The 15,663-nt window shown below is 34.9% G+C and overlaps 1 protein-coding gene across 1 annotated transcript in view; it reads right to left on the bottom strand.

Moving 5' to 3' along the window:
• DENND3 (DENN domain containing 3) overlaps nucleotides 1-15,663 on the bottom strand; it is a 126,273-nt gene that overhangs the window by 35,296 nt on the left and 75,314 nt on the right. The window contains 3 exon segments of the mRNA XM_051971156.1: nucleotides 6,880-7,080; nucleotides 7,083-7,400; nucleotides 9,238-9,440. Of these exon segments, the coding sequence (XP_051827116.1) occupies nucleotides 6,880-7,080; nucleotides 7,083-7,400; nucleotides 9,238-9,440 (722 nt within the window).

The following is a 15,663-nucleotide window of genomic DNA, read 5'->3' as shown; positions in this document are numbered from 1 at the left end:
TAATAATTTTTGAACATAGTTATTAAGAAGAATTTGTTTTGCTTAACTCTACATGTTTGTAATGGGTTTTCTTTTCTTAAAAGTGGAAGTGAAAAAGGTGGTAGGGAAAAAATTGGAGTTACAAATAAAACTTAATTAAAAAATAATTTTATTATTAATAAAATAAATTTATTATCTTTTTGTCTACATTTCTAATTTTGGAAGATCAGGGAAATGCTGCATTTCTTAGTATAGCACTTTACCAAGTCTCTCATGATATTCCTTTGAAAAAAATGGAAAAATGTAGACTACACAGATATAGAATGGGTTAAATGGCCAGATCTCATGAGAAGTTAATAGTACAAAGTCAAACTGGAAGAGAATCTTCAGTGAAGTGCTCCAGGAATCTCTGCTAGACTGTATTGCTTAATATTTTTACTAACGACTTGGAAAAAAGTAAAGATTTTGTGCTTATCAGATTTATAGATAATAGCAAACTAAGAAAAATTACTAACACACTGAATGACAGGATCCTGATTCAACAAGTTTTTGTTGATAGGACAGCATATTGGGCCAATTTTATAAAATTAAAAATCTGATGAACTAAATATAGCCTATGCTAGTGTTAAAAAAAATCCCAAATCAATATGAATTTATTAAGCACCTACTATGTGCCAAGCATTTGTTCTAGAAACTAGAGATATAAAGCCAAAAAATAAAGTTACTTCCTTTAAAGAGTTTGTAAGTAGCTAGTATGGATGAATTGTAATGGGTATGAAGGGAAGAAATATATAATAAGACTGGAAAGACAGTTTGAAATAATTTAATTCTAGTGGCAATAGGGTGTAAATGGAGTTATATAGTAGAGAGCCAGCAAGGTCAGATCTGAACTTCAGGAAAATTGATTTGGCAGCTACGTGAGGGTGGACTAAGTAAGAACAGGCAAAAAGACTAGAGAGTTAAAGAATCAAGAAGTCAGTTGAATATTTCAATAGTCAAAGCAAGAGATGATAGGGACCTGAACGAGGACAGTGACCATGTGAGTAAAGAGAAAGAGGAGGATAAAAGTGATGTAGATGAAGGAAAAAAAAGACTTAATTGACTAGATACATGGGACCAGAAAGAGTGAAAAGGTTGTGAATGTGATTGACTGAAAAAATAGTAGTGCTCTTGACAAAAATAGCAAAATCTGAAAGAGGGGAAAAGACAATGAATTATTTTGAGCACACTGAATTTGAAATGTCTTTGAGACATTTAGTTCAAAATGCCTAACAAGTGGTTGATAATGTGGGATCAGGATTCAGAAAGCAGATCAGGACTGATTGCATAGTTCTAGTAGGTATATACATAGGATGATAATTAAGCCCATTAGACTTGAGGAAGTCATCAAATAAGAAAATATGGAGGAAAAAAGAAGAGGATCCTGTGTGATATAGATGATGACCCAGAAAAAGGAGATTGAGGAATGATCAAATAGGGAAGAGGAGAATTAAGCGAGAAAAGTATCATGAATACCTAGAGAAGAAAGAACGTTCAAAAGGAAAGGGAAATCAACATTGCCAAATACTGCAGAACTATCAAAAACATGAGAGTTAATTAGATTCAGGATGAAGATAGTTGAAAGAGTGCTGAATTTAGAATCAAAAGACCTGGATTTAAATCCTGGCTCTGCCATTTACTACTCATGTGAGCTTGAGGAAATCAATTAAGTAACCTAGATCTCAATTTCCTCAACTGTACAAAAAGGAATTGGACCAAATGGAAGTTCCTTTCCATCTCTAAAATCTACAATTCTACAAATTTTGAAAAGAGCAGTTTCAGCTGAGTGATATTGTCAGAAGTCAGACTGCTAAGGGCTGAGGAGATGTTAGAATTGAGGAATGTTAGATAGCATTCTGAATGAACATATATGGAAAATTTAGGGGACTACAAACTTAGTACGACTCAAGAGTATAATGTAATCTTTGGGAGGAAGAGCATTAAAAAATAAGGAGTTAACAATCCTATTTATATTCTGCTTGAGTCAAACCCTACCTGGAGTATTAAGTTCAGTTTTGAGTTAATACATTTGAGGAACTGCAATAATAAGTTGGAGACCATTGAAGGAAGGCCACCAGAATGGGAAAGTGCTAAGTTTATAACATATGAGGACTAGATTTAGTAATTGGAAATATTTAGTTTGGAACCGGGAAACTCCAGGTCAATATGATGGCTGCCTTCAAGTACTTGACGGGTTATTATATAGAAGGGCAAGTGGGCTTATTAACAAAGATTATTAAGGATTATGGGTAAGGATTACAGAGAGGCAAACTTAATCTTGATATTAGGAGAAATTTCCTAATGATTATAGTTCCAGAAGTGGAATGGTTTATACTCCTGCAAGTACTGGGTCCTTTTACCATCCCAATCAATTCGAGGTCTTTAAGCTAGAACTGGATAAGCTTTAATGTAGAGTAAGATTCTTTTTTTCAAGGTATGAGTTGGATTGGATTTGTGATTCTGTATTTACCAACCTGGATACCTAAGTTTATTTCTTTGCTGACTTCAACTATTCCCCACCTCCCATCCCAAGTTCCAAGTATTTGGAGAGAAAACAGGATAATGTGTTTGTGTTCTTGCACAAAGATTATCATGGGACAGTGGAAGTGGGGGCCTCAACCAAGGGCTTAACCCTGTGACTAGAAAATGAATGTATTCCTTTTCCAATCCAGGTGATTCAGACCTGTCAACTGCTGAGATAAAACTTCGTTTCCCTCCTACCACTGCTCTTTCATGCACATCCAGATCAACTATAATCTACAGTCTCTGCTCTCCTATGACACTTTGGGTGCCAAGATACTGTTAAAGTCCCTTTCATCCTGAACATCATTCTATTTTCTTTTTGCTTATGGTCACTCTCTCTTGTTTAGAAAAAAAAAACAAAAAACAAAAAAAAAAACTCACTTTAATCTTTTTCTTTATCCCAACCCCTGTGTCATACCTGGGGATTTCAAAATAAAACTCACGCTGGATATCCTTTAAGCACTTTAGCCTTCAATTTATCAATTTTCTCACCTTCTATGACCTATAAATTCAGTCTACTTCAGCTACCCAAAAGGTTGATCATACTTATGTATAACCATTAAACATCACTTCCCTGATCTCTGACTCTGAAATTTCCCTTTCTGATCACAATCTTTGTTTTTCCATCTCTCCCTCCTGTTTCATTCCTTCTAAATCTATTTTTCATCCTCAATGGGATCTTTAATTATTCCACTCCTCCTTGCTCTTATCACTCATTTTTTACTTCCTCTTTTGAAAGTCTTGACCCTATAGCTGATTAGTTCAGATACTGTATACACACACACACACACACACCACACACACACACACACACACACACTGTTCTCTATCTTTGATTCTCTGGAGGGTTGCTCTTGGTTTGTCAAATCCTAAATTATGTTCTCCTTCTCCACTTCTATTCTTATTTTGCATACTTGAAGAAGTCACAAAAACTAGCTGATGAGATCAGTTATAAATTTAGATGCCCATCTCAATAATCTCTCCGAGTTAATTTCCAGAGTTATAAAATAGGAATGGATTATTTGCCCCACTATTCTCAAAGGGTTAAGCCAAGGAAAAGACTTTCTAAACTTTAAAGGACCCTATCAATGTGAGCTTTTATTGCCTCCTTACGGGATGTAGTCTGGTGATTAAATCCATTGTAGTTAAGTGTATTAACCAAGACCCCCAGCCTATGCTTATTTCAATGGCAAAAAGAAGTCATGGTGACTATAAATAAGAACAGCATAATCTACAGCCTTTTTAATTTTGTGAGTCAGAATTTTTGAATTCAATGAAAAACATTGAATCTGGTATTCATTATCTGCTGGTGGCCAAAAGGTGGCACTGTGGTCTCTTCTACACAGAAGAAAGACCTATTTAGCTAAGTGTTTAGCAAAAAAACAAAAAACAGGGATCTTAGGGCTCCAATGGAGAATGAGAGCTAGAACCAGGGGTGGGCTGGACAAAGAACAGGGATGTTAGGGCTACACTGGAGAATGAGAGCTAGAACCAGGAGTGGGCTGGACAAAGAACAGGAATGTTGGGGCTACACTGGAGAATGAAAGCTAGAACCAGGGGTGGGCTGGACACAGAACAGAGCTCTTAGGATCATCCTGGAGAATGAAAAATAGAAAGCAGTTATATGCTTATAGATAATTAATAACCAGCTCAGGGTGGGAGTGAGGGGAAAGATGTGCAAATGATTTATATGTAAGTGTAATCTACGTTATTAACAACTTCTCTATCACTTTCTCTTTTTTAAATCACTTTCTTAAGTCTCCAATAATCAACAAATAAAATCAATAAAACTTCCCACTTATGCAGACTACCATATCATCTGAGATTTGTCTATTAAGGTCATAATCCAGTAGAATTATGTAAAATAATAATAAAAATGCAAAAGGTGGCCATATTTCAGATGAGCCCCAATAGGATATCAAGATAAGTTAATGAATTCCATACCTAAAATTAGAGTATTGGGTATTAGAGGGGGAGGCAATGATATTTCCTGGGTTAGAATGAAAGAATCAAAGAAATCCAGTTATGTGAGAGTGGAGGAAGCCAAAAAAAAACCCAAGGAGATCTAGTCAGAGACAGAACCAAATAGGAGGCCCAGACAGTAAATCTCATCTTTATGGTTCAAGCAAAAAATATCTAGGGAGAGAAAGAGACAGACAAATAGAAACAAAAAGAAGAAGAGGAGAAGGAGGAGGAGGAGGAAGAGGGAAAGTAAGAGCAGAAAAATGTTAGCTTATGTTCCAAGGCCCAGTCTGCCTAATGTAAATCACATACATACATCTTTAAAAAGTCAAAAAACTCTTTGGAAATAAAGTAGAAATGGCATTTAAATGTCAATGACCACAAAATAGTGTTAAGCTACCCAAGTTACCATATGTACAGCCCATTCTTAAAAGTAGATAAGTGGAGTCATCATAATTAAGGACAAGAAGCATCCTCACACTAGTCTACTCAGATCTTTATCTTTTCTGAAAGAATGAATTTGCTATCTGACCTACCACTCATTTGAGCACCTCAGCCCAAATGTTTTGCACTGTTATTCCCCTGCATTATGTATCTGTTTTCCAATGAGACTACAAGCTCCTCAAAGGCAGAAATTAGATTTAAATACTTCTTTTGTAATTATAATGATAATTGTAGTTGTTATTCAGTCCAACTCTAGATGACTCCATTTGGAGTTTTCTTGGCAAAGTTATTGGAGTGGTTTGCCATTTCCTTCTCTAGCTCATTTGACAAATGAGGAAACTGAGGCAAACAGGGTTAAGTGACTTGCTCAGGGTCATATAGCTAATAAGTGTCTAGGGCTAGATTTGAACTCAGGAAGTTGAGTCTTCTTGACTCCAAGCCTGACACTCTAGCCACTATGGCACTCAGCTGTCCTATAATAGTGATTAACAGCTGAATTTCTACAGCACTTCAAGATTTACAAAGCATTTAACACGTATTATCTCCTTTCACCATAATCTTGTGAGACAGATGCAATGAATATCTGCACCTGTCAGATGAAAAAAACTGTGACGCAAATATTTGAGAGGTCTGCCCAGGGTCTGAGAATAAGATTCTGAGGCAGGTTTTGAAATCAAGTGTTCTTGACTCCAAGTCAAGTATTATATCCACAAGTTAGGCTGCCTCTTATACCACCCTATCTCACCCCCTTCATACCTCTCAAGACATACATGTAGCTTCTAATACACAGTACTAAGTTTGTACTATGTGTTCAAAAATACTTACTGAAATCAACCCAGACTAATACTGGCAGAGAACTAATGGGAGGAGTATTAGAATGCATTTTGTCACTCCTTTCTCAGCAAGCTAATTCAGAATGGAAAAAATTAGTTTTATCATGTAGTAAAGAAAACACTTTGTGAACTGAAAAAGGACTATGTAACACAAAGTATTATATATTTCTGTCCATGCTATGCTATATGTACACACAGAAACCAGCCTTTAAGAGTGTTGTTACTAGAGTATCATATTAATAGAAAAATATATAGAATATATTATATTTATAAAGAAAAATAAATGAAATTGACATTAATATTTCCCTTTCATATCATACCATGATATTACAAAAACTGTTAATAAAATACCTGCTATGGGGTATGCATCTATGTATATGTGTGGGTCTGAATAGATTAAAATATATATATTTATGTGTGTGTATGTGTGTGTGTATGTGTGTGTACATATAAATATATCTGCTTAACTGTATCCTGTTTGGAGAAGGTATGGAGGATGAAAGGGGAAAAAAGAATAAAGTAACAAATACATAGCAGAGAACAAAAAAATAACATACAAGAGTGCAAAGGAAAGCTGGATACTCATATATATAAAATCTCTTCCATTATTATATATGCTTTCTTAAAATGGAAATTTATTGTTATATATTTTGAATCCTTCCTGATGTTCTGTTATGTACATGACAATGTTTTGTTTGTTTGTTTTTTTAAGTTTCCTTTTCTGTGTTTTTCTAGTCTGTTTCCCTTACTTTTGTATCTAGTTCAATAAAAAAAAAGAAAAAAAAGCCTGCTATGAGTCACTATACCTGATGAGACAGTAGTTACTTTTAAGAGAACTATAACTGTTTCCCTAATTTCCTTCCCTACCATTTTTTGCAACTCTCCCTCTATCACTCCCTAATTCTGAGATTTATGATTTGGGAACCAGGGAAATACAACCTAACTCTTTAGTCACCACAGTGTCAATGATTCCAACAGTAGCAAGGCCTGATAGCATACACGTTCCCAAAGAACCTCTAAATAAGGTACAATTTAATAGATATCATCCCACTAATATTATGTTTACTTTGAGAGAACCATAATATATTTTTTCTCTTACCTACGGTTAATGCCTCAAACAACTGGTGGATAATTTTGATATCTTTCACAATTCCTGATTCCTGTATTCTCTTCACAAAATCATCCAGATGCATATGCTTCTTTGGTAATTCAAAGTTTTTCACGTGGTCATCTATCTTTGTGGCTTCTCTTGGTTTTTCCGTTATTTCACTAATGAGTCTTTTGAGCTCGGTTGCCTGTCAGCTTGGGAACGCTCAGAAGAAGACATTGACGCTACCATTCTATTTACAAGATCAGCAGGAAAAATACTTATGTCCGTTTTGTATAGACTCTGAAAATCTGAAAGTGCACTCAGGAGTTTCCCTTGCATTAAATTAATGAGTCCTCGAAGGTAGAGATACCTTGCCAGCAGCACAGAATTATCAGATGTTGGGCAATTGATAGCCTTACCCAGAAGGTTGATAAAATCAGCATAATAGGAATGAACACACTGACTCACCAGCGGAAAATGGATTTCTGGTATCTTGAATGTGTACACTGATTTGGAGGTCAGCTTTGGAACTAAAGGCCAACAACAACAAAAAGTAAGGTTGAAAGTAAGAAAATCATTGCCATGTGCCTTCAAAGTCATAATTATTTGTCATCATGACTTTTGGGTGAAATATTTGTATTCCCGGGAACCATATTTACACGTCCCAATGTTACCCAAAAAAATCCAAATGCTGCAACACCTGAAAATGGAGTAAGTTTATAATCTACCCCACATTCCTAGACCCCATATTGTTTTTAAGAAATGTCTCAAAACCTGTTTCAATTAGGCACTTCATTCTATGCCTGGTATTGTACTAAGCACTGGATTTTTAACTCAAAAGTTTTTTCTTTTTTATTATAAAGTTGACAAACATCAAACTAGGACATTTGCATATACAAAGGGCAGGAAAAAGGGAATTTATATGAAAGTGTGAACTTCTATCATCATATACAGTTTCTTGTCTATATTAAATTTAAAATAATAATAACAAAACTGCCCTGCTTATCTATGTCCTTTCTGTTCTCTTCTGTGCATTATATTTTTTATATTTCATTGACACTTGTCTATTGTCTGTTTTCCTTTTTGATTACTCAATCACTAACAACTCCATACCCCAAGAAAAGAATTTCAATAGAAACTTTTCTCAGATAGCTCTGGATATAGGTCAGTCAGTTTTCAGATCTCTCCAAGGGCCTCAACCTATCTACCCATGAAAACTTCCAGGAATTAAAATGAAAATGAGACTCTTCCTTTTACTATTCCCCACAGAAAGGTCAAAGAGCAATTTTTTTATTTTAAAAAATATTATTTTTTGGTGAGGCAATTGGAATTAATTGAGTTGTCCAAGGTCACACAGCTAGAAAGTATTTGTTAAATGTCTGAGACCACATTTGAACTCAGGTTCTCCTGATTCCAGGGCTGGTATTCTATCCCAGGGGTCTTCAAACTTTTTAAATAGGGGGCCAGTCACTGTCCCTCAGACTGTTGGAGGGCTGGACTACAGTAAAAAGAAAAACTTTGTTTTGTGGGCCTTTAAATAAAGAAACTTCATAGTCCTGAGTGAGGGGGATAAACATCCTCAGCTGGCAAATCTGGCCCACGGGCCGTAGTTTGAGGACCCCTGTTATCCACTGCGCCAGATTAGTTTCTCAGTCTTGAGTCTCCACTAGAGAGACTTCCATTGACCAAAAATTAACCAACACAGACTCTACTTGCCACTGCAGTTCCAGACAAGGGTGAGTGTCCCAGTTCTTTTTTATACTTAAAAGGACCTCAGAAGCTCTAAAACAAGCTGATGCTTGCAAAATAACAGTCTGTAGTTGCCCTTGAGCCAGTTTACAAACAGTTGGCATTAGACTGGTGCATGATTTGCTGTAACTCAGAAATAAAATGTGTCAAGTGTCAAATTGTCAATTTATATTTTATCATTTATATTCCAAGAACTCTTTAGATACTTCAAATTGACATTATGAGCTAAATTATTTTTACGAATTCAGCTAACTCACATAAACAACCATTGTGTCATTCAATTAAGATATTTTAAAAATAATTATCTAGGGGCAGCTAGGTGGTGCAGTGGATAGAGCACCAGCCCTCAAGTCAGGAGGACCCAAGTTCAAATCTGGTCTTAGACACTTAACACTTCCTGGTTGTGTGACCCTGGGCAAGTCACTTAACCCCAAATGCCTCAGAAAAATAATAATAATTATTTTCAATTATTTAATTAATTAATAATTTAATAATAATTTAATTATTAATTATTATTATCTACAAGATCTAAGATTGATTTTCTGAATTATAAAAAGGTTTTACCAGCATCTATCACACTTTGGGAAAAGCAATGACACAGATAAATCACTTTATCACCTGTATTACTGCCTTTGCAACTATTCACAGTTTCTAATTTCCGAAGTGATGAATTCCTTGGGGGTAATTCAGGTATTTTTATGTCTTGTAGATTCGGCATGCTCATTACCATTCGTCTGTTAGCTATGTGCTGAGAGGAAAATTTTCGAGAAGCCATTTTCTCAATTGTTGGTCTTCTTGGGCTTATAAGCATGATATTCATTCTAAAAAGACAAACAAACCTTAAATGACCATAGGCCAATATGAATGACACATCCGAGCAGAGAAGTAGAAGTTAGAAATGTTACTTAAGTGGCAAAATATACTATATAATTAAAGTTGACCAATGACCATTTAACACCTCCTGTGCTAGACCATTATAACATCTAAAACTTATCCTGTATCCAAAAAGAAAATTCAAAAACTTAGCAGGAGCAGGAACCTTTAGCTGCAGAGTTTCTTACTATTTTTTGCATTCTAGGGTTATGCTGTATAGTGAAACACATGTGCCTTATCTTAGAAGATTTTTAAATGCATAAAATAAAATACACAGGATCACTGAAACTAATTGGTTTAAATGAATTGAGTGGAATGGAATTAAAAGCTAGTCATCAATTTTTTTTTTTTTTAAAACAATTTCATGGGGCATTTAGATGATGCAGTAGATAGAGCGCCAGTCTGAAGTCAGAAGGACTTGAGTTCAAATCTGAGACCCGTGTCTTAGACACTTAACACTTCCTAGCTGTGTAACTCTGGGCAAGTAACTTAACCTAATTGCCTCAAGGGGAAAAAACCAAAAAAACAATTTCATGGGCTCCAGATAAGGATAGATATATATTTATTTTGCTGAGGCAACTGGGGTTAAGTGACTTGCTCAGGGTTACTAGGAAGTGTTAAGTGTCTGAGGCCAGATTTGAACTCAGGTCCTCCTGACTTCAGGGCTGGTGCTCTAACCACTGCGCGACCTCACTGCTCCAAGAACCCATATTCTAAACAAAATTAAGATTATTTTGAGCTTATCATTTCAGCAGACTCTGACCAATACTCAATATAAGTTTAATATTTTAAGCATAATTATGTGTTTGTTCTAGGAAAATTCTAAAAAGGATTATTAAGAAAGATGGCTTATAAAAAGAAAATTGGCAATTTCAAAGAACATGGTTTCACTAAGAACAGAGTATGCTGACTATCCTAATTTTTTTTTTGTTGACAGAAATGCTAAATTAATAGATGTAGGGAACACTATGACTATAGTTTTCCCTAGATTTCAGGAAAGCTTTTGATAAAGTATCTCATATTATTCCTGTGGAGAAGATAGGGAAAAACATACTAAATGACAATATAATTACATGGATTAAGAGCTAAGTGGACCAGACTCAAAAAGCAAGCTATTAATGATTCAGTGGCAGGAGGTTTGCAACAATGTTTGGCCTTCTACTGTTTATCAGTGACTTAAGTAAAGGCATAATAAATACTCTAATCAGATTTGTCAATAATACAGATCTGGAATGGGACAGCTAACACAGTAAATGATAGGACACAAAAGAATCTTGATGGGATAGAGCAAGGGTTAGTAAATTCCCATCCTGTTTTCACCCACAAGCTAAGAATAGCTTCTACATTTTAAAAATAAAATTTAATTGCATCTAAAAATGTAAAAAAAAATATTTAAGTTCATAGACTTTATAAAAACAGGCCATCTGCCACCTGTAGTATGTTGACTCCCTAGGCCAGAGAACACTGGATTGAACTGAATAGAATAAAAGATAGAGATAAATGGAAAATTCTGTATTTGGATACAAAAAAATCTACAAGTACAAAACTGGAGATGGGGAGACAAGTGAGGAGGGAATGCAATTGTTCTGAAAAATATCCAAAAGACCTCACACCTCTAAGAATGGCTAAGATGACAGGAAAAGATAATGATAAATGTTGGAGGAGATGTGGGAGAACTGGGACAGTAATGTATTGTTGATGGAGTTGTGAAATGATCCAACCATTCTGGAGAGCAATCGAACTATGTCCAAAAGGTTATAAAACTGTGTATATTCTCTGAGGAGGAAAAAGGACCCATATTTTGATTATTTTTATTATTGGAGTCTAAGGCTGCATTAAGAGTCATAGCTCCCAGAAATAAGGAAATGATACTCAATGTACTTTGCCATCATTAGATCTTATCTGGAGTATTGTGTTCAGTTTGGGGAGTTTAAGAAGACTATTGATAAGCTTCCTAGGAGGGAAAAGCAGAACTGTCTTGAATCTATTGACATTAGAGGATTGGTTGGAAGATTGGTTAAGTTTATTTTGAGTGAAGAAAACAAGACTTTGGGGAGACATGATAACTGTCTTCAAGTGTCTGAAAGGTTGTCAAATGGAGGAGAGATTAGATATATTCTGTTTGGTCCCAGAGGACAGAACTAGGAACAATTACTGAAGGGCATAGAGACATCAACTTAGGTTTGATGTCAACACTAATGTAATAATTAGAGCTGATCAAGTAGAATGGGCTGTCTTAAGAAATGGTAGCCTCAAGCAGAAATTCAGTGACCACTTTTGGGGGAGCTAGATGAACCAGCAGATAGAGTGCTGAGCCAATAATCTGGAAGACCTGAATTTAAATCCATCTCCAGATACTTCCTAATTGCGTGACCTTGGGCAAGTCAATTAAGTTGTCTCAGTCTGCTCAAATGCAAAAAAGGGCTAACTATAGGACCTCCCCTCCTAGGATTATGAGAATCAAATGAGATAACATTTGTAAAGCACTTAGCATAATGTCTGTTACACAGTAGGCATTTAAGAAAGTTTTATTTTTTTCCCCTCCCATCCCCACCTGTCTGATATGTAGCAGTAGGGATTCCTTTTGGGTATGACTGCTACTGAGATAAGCTTCTAACTAAAATTCTGTGATGAATAATGGGAAAGACTATGGATGAAGAATGCCTATTATACTAATTGTCATATGAAGTCAGATAGGTAGCTCATCCATCTCTGTGTGTATGTGTGTGTGTATTTTGGACAGATATTGCAAATGAACAATGTGAGCCAAGAATTGAACAGAAGAAAGGGAGCAGGCAATGGCCTTCGGGAAATTAAAAAGTTCCTTTACTGATCCCAAGATTCTCCCTGAAACAAGTCAATCTTCTTAACATCAATATTCTTCTGATGATGTTTTAGGCAGTAAATCATGGAATCTTATTATAGTCTTTGAAAAATTAAGCGGGTTTTGAAGAGGTTGTGGTAGACTTACCACATTATACATGAAGAATTATGCAGGATGAACAGTATAAAAGTTGTCAGCAGAGAAATGTACAACTGGTGAAACAAGAAAAAAGAACATAACTGAGAAAGGACCGATGGACAGACTGTGTATGACATGAGTGATTATAAAATGTCAAGAATATCAAGAGTTTTCCTTTAAATTTAGGTGGATCATGTATGGAGGATTTGTGGGAAGATTTAGAGGAAATCCCACAAGATGGAGAGTTACAATCTGCATTGTTGGAGGAAGTATTCATAATGATAATATCACAATACATTATCAGGATATAAGGGCAGCACTTTTATTAAAGTGAGAACTAGATGATATGCATATTTTACTATGTATATGAGAAACAATATTTGGCACACACAGAGTACAAACAAATCAATATGGTATTAGGAATCTTTACCACGACTTCTATATCACTTATCAGCATATTTGGGACTTTGATATAGCAGTACCACTGTCCTGTTTGCTGAATTAAATGCCTTTGGGATGATTCAGTTCAACTGGCTCTCTTACCAAGTTTTCCTAAGATCCACTATTTCTCTCTCCATTATCAGATGCTGCTGCTCATATTTATCTACAACCTTTCTTCCCAAGAGAATACAGGCAAGTTTATATCATAAACAAGTGTTGCCTTTGGCTGCCATCTTTCTCCACTTGGTAAGTAATTCACGGCTGAATAAGCTGCAATCATGGTTTTGTTGTTTTTCTTTTTTGTAGCAACATATTTACAGCAGATCAACTTCTATATAAAATTATGTAATCGGTGCTAATGTTGTTTTTGCTGCTGCTGAGTCATTTCAGTTTTATCCAACTTTCTATGACCCCATTTGAAGTTTTTTTGGCAAAGATACTAAAGTGGTTTGCAATTTCGTTCTCTAGTTCATTTTAGATTAGATTTTAGAATTAAGGCAAATAGAGTTAAGTGAATTGCCCAGGGTCATCAAATTGAGAAGCATCTAAGGCTAGATTTGAATATATGAAGATGAGTTTTCCTGATTCCAAACCCACAGTGCTATCTCCACTACATCACCTAGCTGCCCATGGAATGTTGAATCCATTACTGAAGTTCATTCCCATTTCTGATCGCTAGTACTTAATTAAATGGTTTAAGGCTGAATTGTTTCAATTGTTAAGCATTTATTTTTCTCATTGTAATTTTTTTTTTAATAAGCTTTTAAATTTTAATTCTGGTCTTTTTCCTGATAAGTCCAAGACTTATCAAAGACAGGTGATTTAAAGATAACACTGTGTCAATAACAAATCTTTTTCCTTTGGCAAACTGCAATCTTTTTACACTTTTTTTTTTGTGTTATTTGATGCTTGCTACCAATTGCCTATCAATTCTTTTCTCAGAAAAAATCATGATGTAAAAGCATCAAGCTTATGGGTTTTGTTGTTATTCAGTCGTTTCCTACAGTTTGTGACCCCACAAGGATTTTTTTTTTTTTGGTGGTTTTTTTTTTTTTTTTGATAAAGATATTGTAATGGTTTGCTTTTTCCTTTTCCTGATTATTTTACAGATTAGGAAACTGAGACAAACAGGATTAAATGACATGCCCAGAATCACACAACTAATAAGTGTCTGAGGTTAGAGTTGATCTCATGAAGATGAGTCTTCTTAATTGCAGGCCTGGTTCTGTATCTACCTATGTGTGTTCTACAAATCTTTGGTCTTCGGTTTTTTTTCCTGAACTATAGTTTTCCATATATTTCTCACCATCCTTATCTTTACTCACATTTGAATTGAAACCACCAAGTATCAGAATGCACACTTGTTTAATTCAGAATGTCTTAAAAGTTTTTGTAGAATTTCTCTATCTCTGCATCTTCAGCAACATTGGTTGATGCTAAAACTGGAACTAATTTCATGGTGGTCTTTTTGTTAATACTTGTCATCAGTTCTATTATATAAGTGAAATAAATTTTTTTGTTTTCTTTGTATAGTAAAAACAACTCTGCCAACTTTTTTTGAAAGTGACATATATATTTCTCTATATAAAATTACTTTTTAAATTATAAAGTATAACCTAAAAGTAAAATTATATCTATTAGTATTCATCATAATCAAAATAATTAGTAGTTATATCTGTTACTTTGATACATCAAGTATCCTCGATTTTGTTGCTGTGTATGTATGCTCTCTCCCTACATTCAAATAGCAACCTCTCCTATAATTACCTCTTCCTTATTATAAATGACCAAACCAAAACCTAGTGGCCAGTCATCTGATCATAAGGGTCTCTTAACTTGGGCTGGTCCTTGAATACCAGATCATTGCTAGATGCAAAAATTATCATTCTATAGGAACATATTCTTGGTTTAAGAACCAGGAATCATCCTCAAACCACCATAAGACACAAGAATAAGAATTTAATGAAAGATTATTCTTAGTTTTAAGCAATAATAAGGATAAAATTAAGGATTAAGAAATGGAACTATCTTGAGATAAGTTTGAAACAGTTACTAACCATTTTATTGTATCATCTAATTATAACTTTCAAATGTGATCAATATGTAATGGAATTTTACTGTAATAATTAATCTTCATCCATTAGATGCAGAATCCTGCAGAATCCCTCATCATTGTACAGGGGTGGTGATCAGCTCTCAAAGACTATGCCAAGGAAACACAAGTTCTAATAAGTCCATCCTACTAAATAAAAAAGCCTTAAATACAGGTCCTACGATCCTGGTAATCAAACATGTCTGATGTTAAGGACCAGCCTAATTAAACTCAGAAAAACTCACCACCCAAATTGGTAACAGGAAGATACAGTTTTTAGCCACAACAATTTTTAAAATTACAAAAGGGCTAAGATCTACATTGGTGGAGGGAATACCCACATCAGTGAAATGAAAAACCCTTGAAAGTTTGAAGTAATTGCTTATCTTACCCTTTTCTTAGTTTTGTGGGTCTGATTTAGGCTATTATGCTTGAGAGGATTAATTATAATGAATATTATATTCGATATCTCCTAAAGAAATCAGACTATCTTAAGATAAGTTTGAAGTAATTGCCGACTATCTGATTTTGGATTTCAGATACATAGAACAGGTTCTGAAGTAAGTTTACTTTGAAGCATAAAATTTTTGTCAAAATAAAGAAATATTCTTTCCCATTTATTATTCCATTAAGTGATAAATTATGACTCCCAAACCCAGCCACAGAATAAGCCACA

Source organism: Antechinus flavipes, chromosome 1 (assembly GCF_016432865.1).
Source record: "Antechinus flavipes isolate AdamAnt ecotype Samford, QLD, Australia chromosome 1, AdamAnt_v2, whole genome shotgun sequence".
NCBI lineage: Eukaryota > Metazoa > Chordata > Mammalia > Dasyuromorphia > Dasyuridae > Antechinus > Antechinus flavipes.
Note: the sequence above shows the minus strand (reverse complement) of the source record. Positions and strands in the feature narration are given on the sequence as shown.